Source organism: Talpa occidentalis, unplaced genomic scaffold (genome assembly GCF_014898055.3).
Source record: "Talpa occidentalis isolate TD23 unplaced genomic scaffold, MPIMG_talOcc4v2.1 talOcc4.13, whole genome shotgun sequence".
NCBI classification, from domain to species: domain Eukaryota; kingdom Metazoa; phylum Chordata; class Mammalia; order Eulipotyphla; family Talpidae; genus Talpa; species Talpa occidentalis.
In genome coordinates, this window is record NW_023601322.1 from 11,457,788 (window position 1) to 11,473,398 (window position 15,611).

At 46.7% G+C, this 15,611-nt stretch overlaps 1 protein-coding gene across 6 annotated transcripts in view; it reads right to left on the reverse strand.

Moving 5' to 3' along the window:
* ZNF532 (zinc finger protein 532) overlaps positions 1–15,611 on the reverse strand; it is an 88,089-nt gene that overhangs the window by 10,224 nt on the left and 62,254 nt on the right. For all 6 annotated transcript variants that reach the window (XM_054694012.1, XM_054694008.1, XM_054694010.1 and 3 more), the window contains 2 exons: positions 12,671–12,833; positions 8,530–8,814 (listed from right to left, as the gene is read on the reverse strand). In XM_054694012.1, the coding sequence (XP_054549987.1) occupies positions 8,530–8,814; positions 12,671–12,833 (448 nt within the window). The remainder of the gene's footprint in view (positions 1–8,529; positions 8,815–12,670; positions 12,834–15,611) is intronic.

A 15,611-nucleotide genomic window follows, 5' to 3' on the forward strand; every position in this document is an offset into this window, starting at 1 on the left:
CGACCGAAAAAAGTACAACTCAGAACGTAATCCACCCGGGGTGAGAAGAGACGAGATCCAGCACGGGAGAGAAAGCCACCCCACTGCAGCCACTGTCCCAGACACTCCCCAGTGCCCTGGGACGGTCACAGAGTCCACATTCAGGGCGCCATGGGGTCACGGGGTATGGTGAGCACCGCAGAGGCCTGAGGTGCTAGTACAGACCCCCCAGACAGACCTCACACTCACCGGGAGTCCTGACCGGTCCCACCCTCTCCCCTTCACGACTGACGAGAAACGTAAACAGCAGGTTCCCGGATGCAAAATTCAGACATCAGGCTGCGTGTCTGTGAAAATAAGCTTCGCCGCCAAATTCTTCTGGATCTGGCTGCACTTTGCACCCCATCTTATGATGATGATGGTTTGTCGTGTCTGTGAAGCCTCCTTGGTACCCAATGTGGGCCTACGTATGGGTGATTTCTCTCTGATTTCCGTGCCTAGGGAATCCAGTCCAAGGGAGGAACAGAGAAAAGGTTTTCCTCCTACAGCAATTTTTAATACAATCTTGTTGCCCTTTTTTATTAAAAGGCAATCTAAAGAGAAAAGGTCACTGTAAAAGATTCCCACTCCCCACAATCACTATTTTATAAGAGAAAAGGACCGTCTTACAGAATTTTAAAAAATCAAAACTTGCTCCTCAGGTCTAAACACCTAAGGAGAATCTTCCTGATATTATTTTATTTCTACAGATCAAAAGACAATAGAAACTAATCTTTCCTTCTGAAGTAATGTTTTTCTCACATGTAAGAAAGTTAATAAAAAAGTAAACAAGCACCAATACCTAAAAAGCTAACATCAAAACTGACTGAGTCCAACTGCGGCACTGCGCACGGATTCTTCCAGGCGTCTAAGCTGCGCCGGCGAGGCACAGCCGGCAGACACCGCACCCCGCAGACGTGAGCACAGGCCTGAAGATTCCAGGGCGCCTCTGCTCGGGGCTCCTTGCTACTGCGAGGCGCCTCTGTGTTCTCTGTCTTGTTGGTGTTGACTCCAGGTCTGTGATTACTCAGCTGTGAGAGGTCAAGCAGGAGAGCTAGGCCCCCAGGGCCCCCTCCGCCCTTCCCCAGCAGCCTCTGAACTCTGCAGCCGGGTGTGCACATACTGCAGTTATGCGGATGGGTGAATTAATGGCCTGGGAAGAACCTTCTTCCTTGCTCCAGGCTCTTCTGCCAAACAACAGTTTTGCTCTCAGTCGTACATTGGGTGACAGCTTAAAACCTGTACCCCGATGCAGAAGCGAGTGCCCTGGGCGCTGAGGCAGGTGTTGGCACAGGGTTGAACTCCACGAACCACCTGCAGTGGCTCTGGGGCTGAAGTGTCCCATCTGCACACCGTGAAGCAGAACCACTGGGTCACCTGCTGCCTAATAATTTATGATTCCGTAAGCCAGCCATGGCCAGAAAGGCTTTGCATTTCCTCTGACCTACCCTCTGTGGCATGTAAAATTAATGTTTTGGGCTTTAAGGTAGTATCAACTTAGAATTGTGTGCTAAATTCTTAAAATCTAAAAATCCAGTCCGCTGGTTGGATTTAAAGAAATTACAAATGCATGTTGCATTCCTGGGCAAGTATTGTAAAAGCCCATCCACATGAACAGAGAAGCACAATGCTATCCAGGTATCTGAAAGCCTAGACACCGCTTTCAGCACTGATTCCAGGAAGAAACCCAAGCCCAGAGCAAATCCGGGTAGTACTCCTCTCCCTGGGAGCTCCCACTCCACGCTACCTGCAGGGAGGGACCCTGGCGTAGGAAGGGGAGAGACTGAGGTTTGACAGGTAACAAGGGGAGGCGCTTCAGGGCCCATCAGTCTAGGGCTGAGGCAACAGAGGCAGAGAGAAGGAAAACTGCTGCTCTGTGACAGAGGTGAAACTGAGTCCTGGCTGCAGGTGATTTTTTTAATAATAAATGTTCTCATACACACGAGGGGTGGCACACTCACCCAAAGCAGATCCCAACAGGGCCCAAGTCTCCTATTTCTCCTATCTGGCCACAGCACCAGCCCAATATCAGGGAGCCTCTACCTCCTGAGCCTGGAAAGATAAACAGGAAAAGCCCCAGGAGGAAGCACCTTCTCCATCTCCAAAATCGCACCAGCCCTGGCGCTCCACAGAATGTCGGTGAACACTGAGTCACCGTGTGCAGAGCACCACCCTCTAACCAGATACTGCTAGATTCCTACCCGGCTCTCCCCACAAGCCTGCCACTACTGGGACCGAACATGTTGCCTGCTAGTGCCTGTCATTAATTTTATATTGTATGGGTTGTGACTGGGGTGTCTATGTTTATTATGCAATGGAACGAGCAATAAAAACAGGCCCGCCAGAGTGTTATCAGGAAACACGCACCCGTAACAAGAGGAGGCGTTATTACGGCTGTGTTACTGCTTTAGCACATATCACTGAGCAAATATATATTTACAGCCCTTCAACCTTGCTTATAGAAACCTCTGTTGAGTTTACAGAAAAAAGTCTCCTAAAAAAGGCTTCTGACCAGATACAAACATTTCACACATAGGAGCAAATCTTCCTAGGAATCTGAAAAATGTCTCTTCTGGCTTCCAACAATTTAGAGTAGTATTTTATAGTCACGTTTGAGTCATATTTTCAAAATAATGTAACTCAAACGGCACTTTTATTTTGCTTCATTTTCTGTCCTTCGTGAAACAGTACATTTCCGAAGTGGAAACTGGTCATTCATCTGTTTCCTTTCTTTGAACTCAGAGTCCCGGATCTCACAGCCCCATCTCTGCATCTCTCCCTTTATTTCAGTGAAGCAAGGCAAAGAGTGGCCTTTACTGGAAAGGCTGGGGCTTTCCAGGCTCTTGCTCAGGATTCAAAAACAAACAAGTCTGCTCAAAGGACTCAACCAAAATAAGTTTTAAACTAACATCAAGGAAGTCATCATTAAAGGTAAATGGCCATGGAGAAAAACTTGCTGTTCCGTAGTTATTTTTTTTTTTAAATAGGAAACCCCTAAATTGACAGCATCCTCCAATCTCACCTTCCTGTTCATAAGCAGCTTTTGTAACTCTTAGCACTAGAAGCCAAAAGATGAACGCTCAGCTCTCAGCTGCAACTAACTTAATTCCTTAACAGCAGAACCCCAGGAATACAGAAAGGGAGGCGCGGATGTGGGAGTCAAAGTAAAGCACCCCACTGCCTAGAGGAATGTAAAGACATCCTTCGTCCCAGGGGCAAACTCATTCTCTTGCCCCCGGTCCCTAGGCCCAGACCAGACCACAGGACACAACTAAATTTCTTGAGCACTGGCTCAATCACTCTCCAGGAAGCCCATCAGGCTACCACCCAGTCCGCCACTGAGAAATACAAGCTGCCCTGAAGCACCGCATGTCAGAGAGATCTGTGCCACTGATGAGCGACACCACCACTCTACTAATCACACCCCGACTCTCCTGTAAGGTGCTGTCCCGGCTGTACACGCCCACCACACTCAACGTCCTTCCCGGACTACTGTGTTCACTGAGTGAGGGCATGACCAGCTTTAACCAAGACTGAATGGCTAAATTAAAGTGACAACAGCTGGAAAGTCCTGTTTTTGCTAACTGTTCCTATCTATATTCAAAGATTCAATGACAGTAAAATGAAGCTACTTTTAAAATACTGACCTCTACCACTTACGAGCTGTGTTGCTTTCCACATCTATAACATGAGATGAGGGGGCCTCCCTGGTGGCCTAAGGGGTTAAGACTCAGTGCTATCACTGCCTCGGCCTGAGTTCAATCCCCAGCCAGGGAGCCGACCCACATGGTGCAGCAGACCTCTCCTGTCTCACCTGCTGCTCCCCTCAGCAGTACATTTCAGTAAATCTGCCTGCTCTGCCCCCCAACTATCTCTCGTGAATCCTTTCACCCCCTACACCTCTGGCCTATGCCCCAAGTGTCGAAAGTGTGTTTCAGGACAGCACAGACTGACTACAGCAAGAGCTTCAAGTCTCCCACACCCAGTGCACAGACAGCAAGGGATACCCGCTGTAGACTGAGAGTTTGCAAACTTCATGGGAACGCAGCTGGCCACCAGGACTCAACTCCATCTGACACGCTGGGCCGAGCTGCTCCTTTACTCACCTACACTGAGCCCTAGTCACTTTGCCTGTCCCCACCAAGAGTGACAGTGAACAGGTGCAAGGTAACACAGAGGTGCAAGCCTGGGCTTGAGGGCTGTTGGAGGCAGGTCACTGGTGACAGTGCTCTTGACCCTGATCACACACCAAGTCACAGGAGCTATGAAAATGCTGGCGGAACCGGCTGCCGAGCTGGGGTCTTGGCTCTCCCTGCGACATTCCTGTGAGGCCACATGTCACGCTCGCCCTCCACCGCAGCCACCAGTGACTTCCTCCTGGCGGTGCTGCTTCAATCTACTCATCACAAAACCATGAAAAGAGATGCTCTTGACAGAGGGATGGCTGGCTCTGACCATAAACACCGCCTCCGGGCTGCCATGGCCACTGCACAGCGCTACCACAGTGCTTCCACCTCGTCCAGAGCCAGGCCTGAGGGCATCCTTTCTCTTCTTTCCCTTCAGCTGGACAGCTGGCCCCGCCTGAACAGCTCCTGCCCCGGGCAAGTGGGCGCTTCACTCACACCAGCACCACCCCTGACCTTCCAGAGAGGATACATCACCTGAAGACAGCTACCAAAGTACCCTAGGACCCACCTTTTCTCCCCCTCCCAGAATTGCCTCCAGACCCTGAGGGCTGGTTACCCCACTCTGAGGGCTGCACGCCAGCACCCAGCCACCAGCATGAGAACCTGAGCCCCCCACGCTGGATCCCATAGCCACCATAAAGGCAGGTCAGCACTGCTACCCCCACCCTAGACACCCTGAAAGCACACTCGGTTCCTGCAGCTGGTCTGCTCACATGACTCCTCCTGGCCAATGACACGCACTGCCCGACACATCTGTGATTCTCCAGCCTCCCCACCCTCCGCGGCAACATCTGCGTTGAGATGGTGGTGCTGTCCCTGAGCCCCAGGAACGGCTCCAACCCACAGCTGGAGACGGGAGATCTGGAAGCTTTGCACACACATATATGAGAAGTGAAGCTACGGGGCTAACTGCCATTTCCCAGAGAGGGCGAGAACGGGAGTGTCTGGTGTTCCCAGGGCAGAAGCCTAATGGGTTCTGGCAACCACAGGAAAACCCGGGAGAGGGCGGCGCACACGCTCAGGGGAGGGACTCCCTCCGGAAGACGGCAGGGGCAACCAAGCCAAGCCAATCAACCCGAAGGGGTCACAAGCAAAGTGGGCTGGGTGACGAGGAGGAGCTGCAGCACAAAGGCGGCTGGCTGGGAACAAGTGGGAGCGACAGAGGGCAGACGGCAAGATGCCTGTGTGGCTGTCTGAAGGGAAGAGAGAAAAGACAGAGCACAGGAAGCTGAAGTTTGGCGCATAAAATGGAAGTGACGTGCCCTGGCTACCCTGACAGAGGGAAGGAGAATGGGAGGCTGCAAGGATGCCTGCGGGCGGGGCTTGGGAGGGGTCCCGGTTGGCAGGGCAAGCTCTGGCCTCAGTTTCCATGAGCTCTTTTCATGTCACCAGCTTGTAAAGCCGTTTCTTCCCTCCACTGTCCACATCCCATTAGTTCTTCAGGAGATTCAGGGAACAGAACTGAACTGTCACCTAATCTGATGTGCCCCCTCCAAAGGGCAGAGTCTCGACTTCTTCAAAGGTGACCCGAAAACCCCAATAAGCCAAGCACGTTCTCCGTGATGAACAGCTGAGTGGCAGGTCAGTGCACACGAGTGTGGCTTACACCAGGTCCCCACTGCCATCCTGCAGGGAACCCCCGAGGGGTCACGGTCAGCTCACCCGAGCTTCCCCAGGGCCGTCTCCGCGCCTTATAGTCCAGATGCAGTAACTGTCAGATGTGCAAACTATAGCTTTTTTAAAAAAGGAAAAGGGGAAAAAAAGAACCCTAAAATGTTCCAAGAAATCTCAAATATACAAGAAATGTAAGTTCTGGATTGCGAGGTAATTACTAAGGTCTGCTCCTGTTTTAACACTTGTGAGATCCACTTTGGGTGCCCCAGAAATGACTTTTCCCAGAATGAGCACATCGGGCTCTGAGAGAACTAAGGTAGTGTATTCACACAGCAGATTTACCAAGCAGTGCCCTAAGGAGCACCTGGTATTTACAATGCAGACAGCACGATGCCCTGGCTGGTAGGTAGCCTTGAGTGGATATGATTAAGTTAGCAACATGCTACTAATGCCATATAGATTCTATAAGCAGCTCATTTTTTTTTTAATAGAGGCATGTTTTTATTTATTTGTTTGTTTGTTTGTTTTGTTTATACATGCACTGGGTACAGTCAGAAGCGCGGGAGGGTGAGAGAATTCACCAGAGCCAGAACGGGGAGCAGAGCAGGCAGAAGGACCGAAGCACACTGCTGAGGGGAGCAGCAGGCGGCAGGAGAGGTCTGCGCGCCATGTGGGACCCTCCTCTGGTGGCCGGGGAGCAGCCGGGGATCGAACCGGCACCGCAGAGGCCGCGGGCAGCTTCACAACCCAGTGCTCAACCACTGCGCCACCAGGGAGGCCCTAAGCAGCTCATTTTTTAAAAAAAAGATTTATTTATTTATGCATATAAGAGCTGGGGTACAGGCCAGAGGCGTGGGGGGTGTCTCTCACCGGAGACAGAGTGGGGAACAGAACAGGCAGACTGACCAAAGTACACTGCTGAGGGGAGCAGCAGGCAAGACAGGAGAGGTCTGCTGCGCCATGTGGGTAGCTCCCTTGGCTGGCCGGGAATCGAACTTGTGCTGCAGTGGCTGCAGATAGCTTCATAGGTTGCGTCTCAACCCCATGCGCCACCAGGGAGGCCCTAAGAGGCTAATTTTTTTAATGAAGAGATGCTGAATTAAGTGCAGTTAGACTAAATATAATCATACACCCTTTTGCAGTTTTTGATCACCATGAGCAATGCACAAAGGCAAGTCCACACCATCTGGACACCAGCAGGTAAAACACGTTTGCCTCCCACAGATAAGTAAGGTTACGAATGCTGAGGTATTTAATATAACGAATTTTCTGGCATCCAGTATGTACTAATTATAAACCAATTTCAATATATTCTCTTAAACAGGGTCCCAAATGATTAACGATTTAGTTTTACCGGCTTAAGTTAAAGCAATAGGATGGTTCCCTTAAAAATAAAATGTAGGGCCTCCCTGGTGGCACAGTGGTTGAGAGCTGGGCTGCGAAGCTACCCTGCAGCCTCTGCAGCACCCGTTCGATCCCCGGCTGCCAGCAAGGGTCCCACATGGCGCACAGACCTCTCCTGCTGCGCCTGCTGCTCTCCTCAGCAGTGTACTTCGGTCTTTTGCCTGCTCTGCTCCCCGCTCTGGCTCTGGTGAATTCTCTCACCCTCCCGCACTTCTGACTGTACCCAGTCATTGTATAAATAAATCAATTTTTAAAAAAAAAAAATGTAGCTGAACTCACTAATTCACTAATTGAGCCCAGTGACACTAAAACTGGGACAAGCTGGCATTAAGTGCCTCAGGAAGTGAGACACAACACAGCACCTATCACGCTCTCACCCGAAAAAAATTCAGCCTGAATTTTTTTCAAATTATGGGACATAGAAAAACTATTTTTTTAATTTTCGTTTTAGTGTTGGGTCCCATTTTTCTCTTCCATACAGACACGATCCACTCACACGCCACCACACCACTCGTGCCAATACCCCTTCTGTCTCCCTCCCTCCTTGTTCCCTAACTAAATAACGTCAAGAGGAACCTAATACCCAAAGCCAGAAATGCCATCCTCAGGTCACATAACCCATTGTTCCCAAACACATTAAGAAATAAAATTAAATGGAGGGAGGATCACCACAAACGAGAGAGTTTTAAGCTGTTGGGCAGACGGCAGACGGTGGATGCAACTGCAGACTGTGGATCCCGATTGGAAAAAACTATATTAAAAGATAATTTGATCAGTGTTCGTAAATCTAACAGCGGCTATTCAGAAAAATCCTTATCAACAGAATACATGTACTTACTGTTTTAAAAAGGGAAAAATACTCATTTTGCAACTCAGGATTTTTGCGGACTTTTTAGTGACAGAGTCTCTGGACAGTCTGAAAATATGGCCCCTCTTCCCATAACCAAGCCCAGGAGAGAATATAGAAGCCATAAAGCCACAAGCAGCTTTCAAAACATCCACCTTCCCTTCTCTCCTCCCTCTCTCTCATCTGCCACTGGGCTAAGAGTAGAGTCAAAAACATTTGTAACTTTGGTTTACCATTGTTCTGCATTTCCTCGGCTCAATGTAGCTGAGGATGTAGCAGACAAGTCTGGGGTGCACACGTGAAGTAATTTATACTCGAGATCCCAGAACAAGACTGGAAGGCTTTGGAAAGGCCCACGTCATCATGACACTGAGGCTTGGAGACACTGCGTCTCCCCTCGCTGCGGTCAGAGGCTGGCAAGCACCAGGTGGGGCGGGCGCCTGCCCTGTGCACACTCACCTTCCCATGTTCCTTCCTCACGTGAGAAATGTAAACGTCTCGTTGGGTAAACAGACGGTCACACTCCCAACACGTCCACCCAGGACTGGCCACTTTCTTGGATTCCATCGATTTTTTGACAGGAGATGGAGATTTCTTCTCCAATTTCTCTTTCCCGTTCATGGATCTGGTGTCCTCTTTGTTGTTTTGATTTGCTGAATTCTGAGTTGCAGGCTTAATGCTCAAAGGTAAGTTTATTCCCAAGTTTGGAGGGCCTTCAATACTTTTCAACGTTCCATGCATAGACTGTGTTACAAAAAGAAAAGACATGTCTGTCACATGTCTGTCACATCACTAAATGAAAGCAACTACATACGAATACATTAGCAATGTCAGAGTCAATACAATGGGAGATTCACTCAGAAGCATTTGTCAATATATCAAGAAAATCTACGCAAAATATATACTTACAAGGAAGACAGGGAGACTAACTTTTAGAGTTGCTGTGTTTCTAGTCCCAAATAATTTTTTAAAGCTTATTTGCTTGTACCATTTTATAATTCTTTGAAGACAGACTTCTGGATTGAGTCCAGTTATTCCTGGCACTCTATGCTCCCCAGTTATCACAGTGTGTCCTCTCTATATCAGACCATGCTGGGGCAGAACATTTTACTTTCACATCTACCTGGAAACATTTAAATAGACAAATATACTGGCAGGTGTTCAACTTTAACGAGTACATAAGACCAATTTATTAACGGCAAGCCTTTCTACTTCCCTTTCATGCCTTTTACCTTTTCAAGCACTTGTAAGCATCTGGGCTTTGAGGGCGGGGGGTGAGTTTAATCTCCTTACACTCTACCCCAAATCACCGGACTCATGAACTAGATAGTACTCAAAAAGCCTTTTTAAATTGCCTAGCTATTCATTTACTGTTACTACGTAACAGCCACAACAGGAATCTTCAACTCAAATTTACAGGTACTTATGGTGGCATTGGTACAATTTGATACTAAAGACCAGCTACTTTGGTGCTCTACAAGCATGCACACTGAAAAAAAAAGGCAAATAAGCCTATGCCTATTGCCTCAACGCACAATATATAGATATCTGAACAGCGCCCCTCTTCTTATTGGTGCTCAGTTTGGGGCCTGGCTGTGAGTTCCTGAGCCTAGGGAAACTTTCATGTACCATCAGGTGTCCTAGACCACGGAGACCTCACTGTGTAGACCTCAGTCCCACAGTGCTTCCTGTGTATTCAAGTAAGAAGCTATTCCTGGGCCTTCCCGGTGGCGCAGTGGTTGAGCGCTGGGTTGCGAAGCTGCCCGCAGCCTCTGCGGTGCCGGTTCGATCCCCGGCTGCTCCCCGGCCACCGGAGGAGGGTCCCACATGGCGCACAGATCTCTCCTGCCGCCCGCTGCTCCCCTCAGCAGTGTACTTCGGTCCTTCTGCCTGCTCTGCTCCCCGCTCTGGCTCTGGTGAATTCTCTCGCCCTCCCGCGCTTCTGACTGTACCCAGTGCATGTACAAACAAAACAAACAAATAAGTAAATAAAATAAAAAAAAAATGCCTCTAATAAAAAAAAAAAAAAAAAAGAAGAAGAAGCTATTCCTTCTGCATCCTAGCCATCAACCCTTCTCAAGTAAGGTCTTCTCTCAACAGCTTCGAGAATCAGCCAACCTTCTCCAAAATGGCCTTAACCCACAAGGACAATAAAGGGTTCTATAATTTTCTCATGAGCAGAGGCTGCTACACCAGTCTATTGAAAAAGCGCCTGAGCTAAGTGGCAATGTTCCTTTGCAAAGAGAAAATCCTTTGCCAAGATAGGACCTCCTGACTGCCAGAACCTGTGCATTTGCTGCTTCTCCACCACGCAGGGCAGAGGCTTTGTGTTTCAGTGGTCTTTCTCAAAAAAGAAGTCAAGTTTTTAGGTTTTCACGTTTAAACCCAAAGGAAAGAAACCACAAATCTTCTAATAAGCTGTTCATGTTTCTAGGCAAGTACATTTTCACTAACTAAAGAGATGAAGAGAGGGTAAAGTATTAAAGTATCCTTTCAAAAGATAACCTTGGAGTGTTACAGAAATTACAGAAGCCACCAAAAAAAGTCTGCTGTGGCAAGAGGGAGTGATGGAATGTGTTAAGATGAGAATCTTTAATTTAAGTCGTTCAGTTCATATTGTTAAATAAAAATAGGATTTCTTAAACACTAATGTCTCTTTTAAAATAAAGGAAATACAGCTAATCCTTTTAGAGTTGATTTTTTTACTTGGATCCTGTAACTCTAAGTAACTTGAATGACTATAAAGTAAATTGAAAATTACTTTAAATGTAAATACCTACATGTAGTGTAGAGGTCCTCGCCAGTGCGTAGATCTTTATTTTGGCAGAACAAAGAAACTATGAATTGAATTCAATGGGGCAAATAAAGTTCTGCCTTGAAGTGGGTGCATACGTGGACAGCCACTATCCCTATTTATCTCTTAGGTCCCGCCATACCAACAGCTGTGTAGGCACTAGGCCATGTCAACACATTTCACAAGAGCTGGAAACATATTAAAAAATAAAAACAAAAACAGGTTGCCCCTGAAACCTTATCTTCTTATTTCCCAGCACATAAAGGCAGGGTCATACTCCAAAACGTATAGAACACACTTGAAATGAGAACATTAGTGAGTATTCCTACTACTTTCGTTATCACGTAGTCTTGTAAAGGCTGGATGAATAAAAACAATCCTTTCCTCCCCGTGGCCACAAGATGTTAATTATGCCCCTCCAGCCCCCGACTCCCAGAACACTGTAGCCCTCCAGTCACTACCCACACACGGAAGACTCGACTGGAGCTGATGATCCCACTGCCAGATGTCAAGATGAGTTCCAGAAAGCAAATACCTTAAAACCTTCTAAAGCAGTTTTTCTTGTTTCCCGGCCTCCAAAATATGTTAAAACAACATCCCTACGTTCTGATTGTTCATTAAATATTTAATGTCAAGATCACTTTGCAACTTTAGCAAAAAAATCTTTAAAATATCTTAACGGATTTTAGTGCACTTCAAGTGAGAGTGAGGACATGTCTCCCATGCACTTTATGCCTCTGGTCAGGCCCACCGCCACTACCTTCACCCAGGCGAAGACTCCCCGAGGCGTGAAGTGGACGGTCACTCTCTGGAGTGGGCGGTCATTCTCTCTGAACTGGGATACATTTAATACAGGAAATTTCAAGGATGGATAGTCCACTCATTTAACTGACATGAGACTAGACTTGATTTGTTCCTAAAATGACCTTTCCTGTGCTGTATGTTAAAAAAAATGAAAAGCTCAGAGAGAGAGAGACTGAGTTCATGATAACATTGGACCTGTTATTTCTCTTTTTAAAAAGTCAAGTCACTTTAATCTCTAAGAGCTGATGGATATTATCTCCTAATGGCACAAGGGGAAAATGCTTAACCCATCGCAGTGGACAGTTAAGAGGCTAGGACTATGCTCTGTCCCTAGGGAGCTTAAAAGGCTGTAGAGATTTAGGTGTTCCTTTGGGGGTTAAAGTGGGTCATCCAAATCGGACACTTTATCCATTTCATTACTTGAACCCCCACCAAGTGCCAAACAGTGCGCAGTGTCCTGGATATTTCATGGCTAATTTATAGGCAACCTGACTGAAGGGAGAAAAAAAATAACTAAAAGATCTAGGGGCATTAATTACAATGCAAATTTCACTACTTAAATAATCTCATGTGCAAAAAACCTTCCTTGTTCTAGCCATACCCATATTTATACAAAGCTCAGCAGAGTCTTTATCTATATTTGTATCTCACACAATATCAAGTTCTCAAAAAAAAAAAAAACCCAAACCAAGCTTCACAGTCGTCACTTTCACTTGCAGAAAGACAAGAGCTCTATCACTTTATTATCCTTTTAAAATCGGGGCATGCATTTGTTACTTTGCATTGGTCTTTTATGGTTATGTCAAACAGGGTCAGGAATAAAAAGCATCCCTCTGTCAGGTGAACGTACAAGGTAAGCATGTCGTAAACTGCAGGCTACCAACAACCAGCCAACATCTTGTGCCCCAACAGCAGCGGCTCTATGGTATCTGCAGCTCAGCCTTGATTCAGGACAATGAACAAATCTGCAGTTCACTTAAAGGACGCGAGATGCACACACACCTTGATATGGTCCATCATGAGTTGCTTCTGTGCATATAAAAGAGAACAGTCTGGACACTTGAAAACGGACACCTTCTGGTTTTCGATGTGTTGGTCAAAGTGGCGATACAGCAGAGTTTGCAGGGTAAATACCGTGTCGCACATGGAACACTTATATATTATTCTAAAACACAAGAAGTGCATGAAAACGTCAGTCAACCCTCGTCTCCACGGCAATGCAACTGCTACTTCACATCTCAAGAAATCAGGAGGCAAAAAGTAGTGAGAATATGCAAACACGATAAAAAGTACAGAACAGTTTAGCTTTGAAATAAATGTTTGAAAGCAACAGGCATCAGTCGAGTGTAGGTCAGTCTTAACATTTTGGGTAAAGATATATTAACTGCATCTGCTTAGAAGTCCAAATTAATACCATTTTACTACTCACAGCTCTACCTCTGATACATTTTTATAAGGTCTTCACTCATTAGTCGCTTGAACACAGAGAAAAAGCACCCAGGTTTTTGGGGGGGACTTTTATAGGTCACACATAGCTTGATGGTGGTACCCTCATTTGAAGAACTTGATGAATGACCTAAGTAGGCTCACTCAACTCCAATGCCAGAACAAAGCTGTTACTTGTCCCAAGTTTTCTTCTAGATTTAGGAGCAATTTTATGCTTGAACATCAACATTTCTTTTAACCATTCTTAACACAGAAAGCCCTATGACAGAAAACCACTACCCATGGACATCCAGAAACAGAAAAGTCCACCTTACAGCAGCTTCAAACTCAAATATCCACTGTGCTTTAGATGGTCTGACCTGCTAACTGTCCACTATACACCAGTCCCGCCTCTAGTACGCTACTCTCAAGCAGCCTCCTACACTGACCCAGCAGGTCCGAAGCTGCTGAACAGACCCTCCTGTCCATCAACACCAGACTCTGAAGCTAGGAAGAGCAGTCAGGATGAGGAGAACCACAGCCCCCTGGAACCAACCCAGGCATCCAGTGGACTGGCCAGTCACTTGCAGACACACCGGCCACAGGTCACCTTCAGCAACTGTTCCTAGTTATCCTGGTTCTGCGGCGGGGCCTAGGGCTCCCATGCCTCCTCTGAAGCACTGTGGACAAAGGTGCACAGAATGCTGGCGGGCAGCTTGGGAAAGGGGCAGAGAGAAACTGACTGAAAGGCAGGAAAAAGCCCCAGTGCTATTTCTATAGCAACACAGGAGAGGAAGACCTCGTGCAGGCCTGTCCCTCAGGGCCTTACAGGAGCATGTCTCATGTAACCTTCACACTTCAGGTTGTGTTTTCGTCAAAAAACATAGAGGTGACCTTTTTGTTCTTTTTCCACAGAAGATGTGTACATTTAATGGCCTGAGTGACACATGTGTCTACAATGTTTTGACATGTTAGTTACTTGAGCACAGAGCACACTTTTGTGTGTGTATGTGTAGATCAGACAGGGTTTTATGGGACTTAATATCTCAAAGGTGACACACCATGATGTGTCATCAACAATTTCACCAAGTGTGACCAAAGGTATTTTCAATTATGATGCAGCAAAGACGTGGGAAGATTTCCATGAAAACTAACAGGTAACAAAAAAAAAGTGATCACATTTTCTAAGGGGTGTTAAAAATAGAGGTGCATGTAGCCATTATCATCCCTGCTGGATGGTAACACCTGGATTCTTTCTATTGCTTTGCTTGTCAATACATTTCCTGATTTTTCTGTAACGAGCATATAACAGTAAGAAAAAAAGAACAAAAATTTTCTAGTGGCGCTAAGAATTTTCTTAGAACTCTAGCCTTGCATTTTCAACAAGCAGTTCATGAAAGATGGCAGCACGCATTTTGTACCTGCCACATTCCTTTGGGGGAGAGGTTCTGGTTGTTTTGTTATGTTGCTTCTACTCAATAGCCAAGAAGCACAAACAGGTTATAATGTATTTACTGGGGAATGGCTGTTGGTATAGTAATAGAATGCCAACCACAAAATGCTAACAGATATGAAGGGGTAAATGGTGGTTTCAGGTGGAGAAATCTGCCACCAGCTGGACTAGGTAGAGGTCAGCAAGAGCACCAGAAAGACGGGAGGCATTGCCTACCGCTGCGTCACTTGATGAGAAGACAAGAAAGCAGTAACGCACTGGGGTGGGGGTCATTCCCAGCACGAAAGTCGTGAGTGGGGAAAGACGAAGCAACCAGTTGCAGGTAGAAGAACACTGATGAGACATAACAACTAAATGTAAAACTTGCTCCTGGGTAGGATTCTAGAGCAGAGAGGAGGTAAGATTAAAACAAAACAAAACAAAAAAAGCTCTGTCTCAACCACTGGTGAAATTTTCATGGGATCTATGAATTGGACGCTAACACAATGGACGCTGACTCCCGGATGGGCAGGGCTCCTTGGTGGTGATGTACATGAGGCTGATTTCAGAAGGAGAGGCAGGACATACATGGATGCTTATGTCATGATGCCCCATCATTCCAAAATATCTCTAGTATAGAAAAGGATATATTAAAAAATGTAATTGGTGCAAATATTTAAAAAGAGCCAAAATAAAGGCACCGTGCTCTGTGAGGACACCCCCAGAGGGCCAGAACATGGAGTTGGAGCCAACTCTACAACTATAATGGAAAAAACCCAGGGAGACTGGCTGGCAGAGGGGAGGGAAGGCCCCAGGACTCTGAACACCAAGCCTGAAAGTATGCCTTAATTCTATATGCAAGACTGAGAGGAGAGTAGGGTAATCACACAAGTGGGGGAGCAGAGAAAAGGAAGCGGGTGAGGAAGAGGAGGGAAGAAGGAACAGAAAGCTAAAATGCCCACATTCCATTCAGGTCCAGCTTATAGCAACCACATTGCCCAGAACAGAGGGCAACACTTGGAACAAAATGTAAAAACAAACAAAGGATTCTAAGCTCTGAAAATGCAGCCAAGAATCGCCTATATC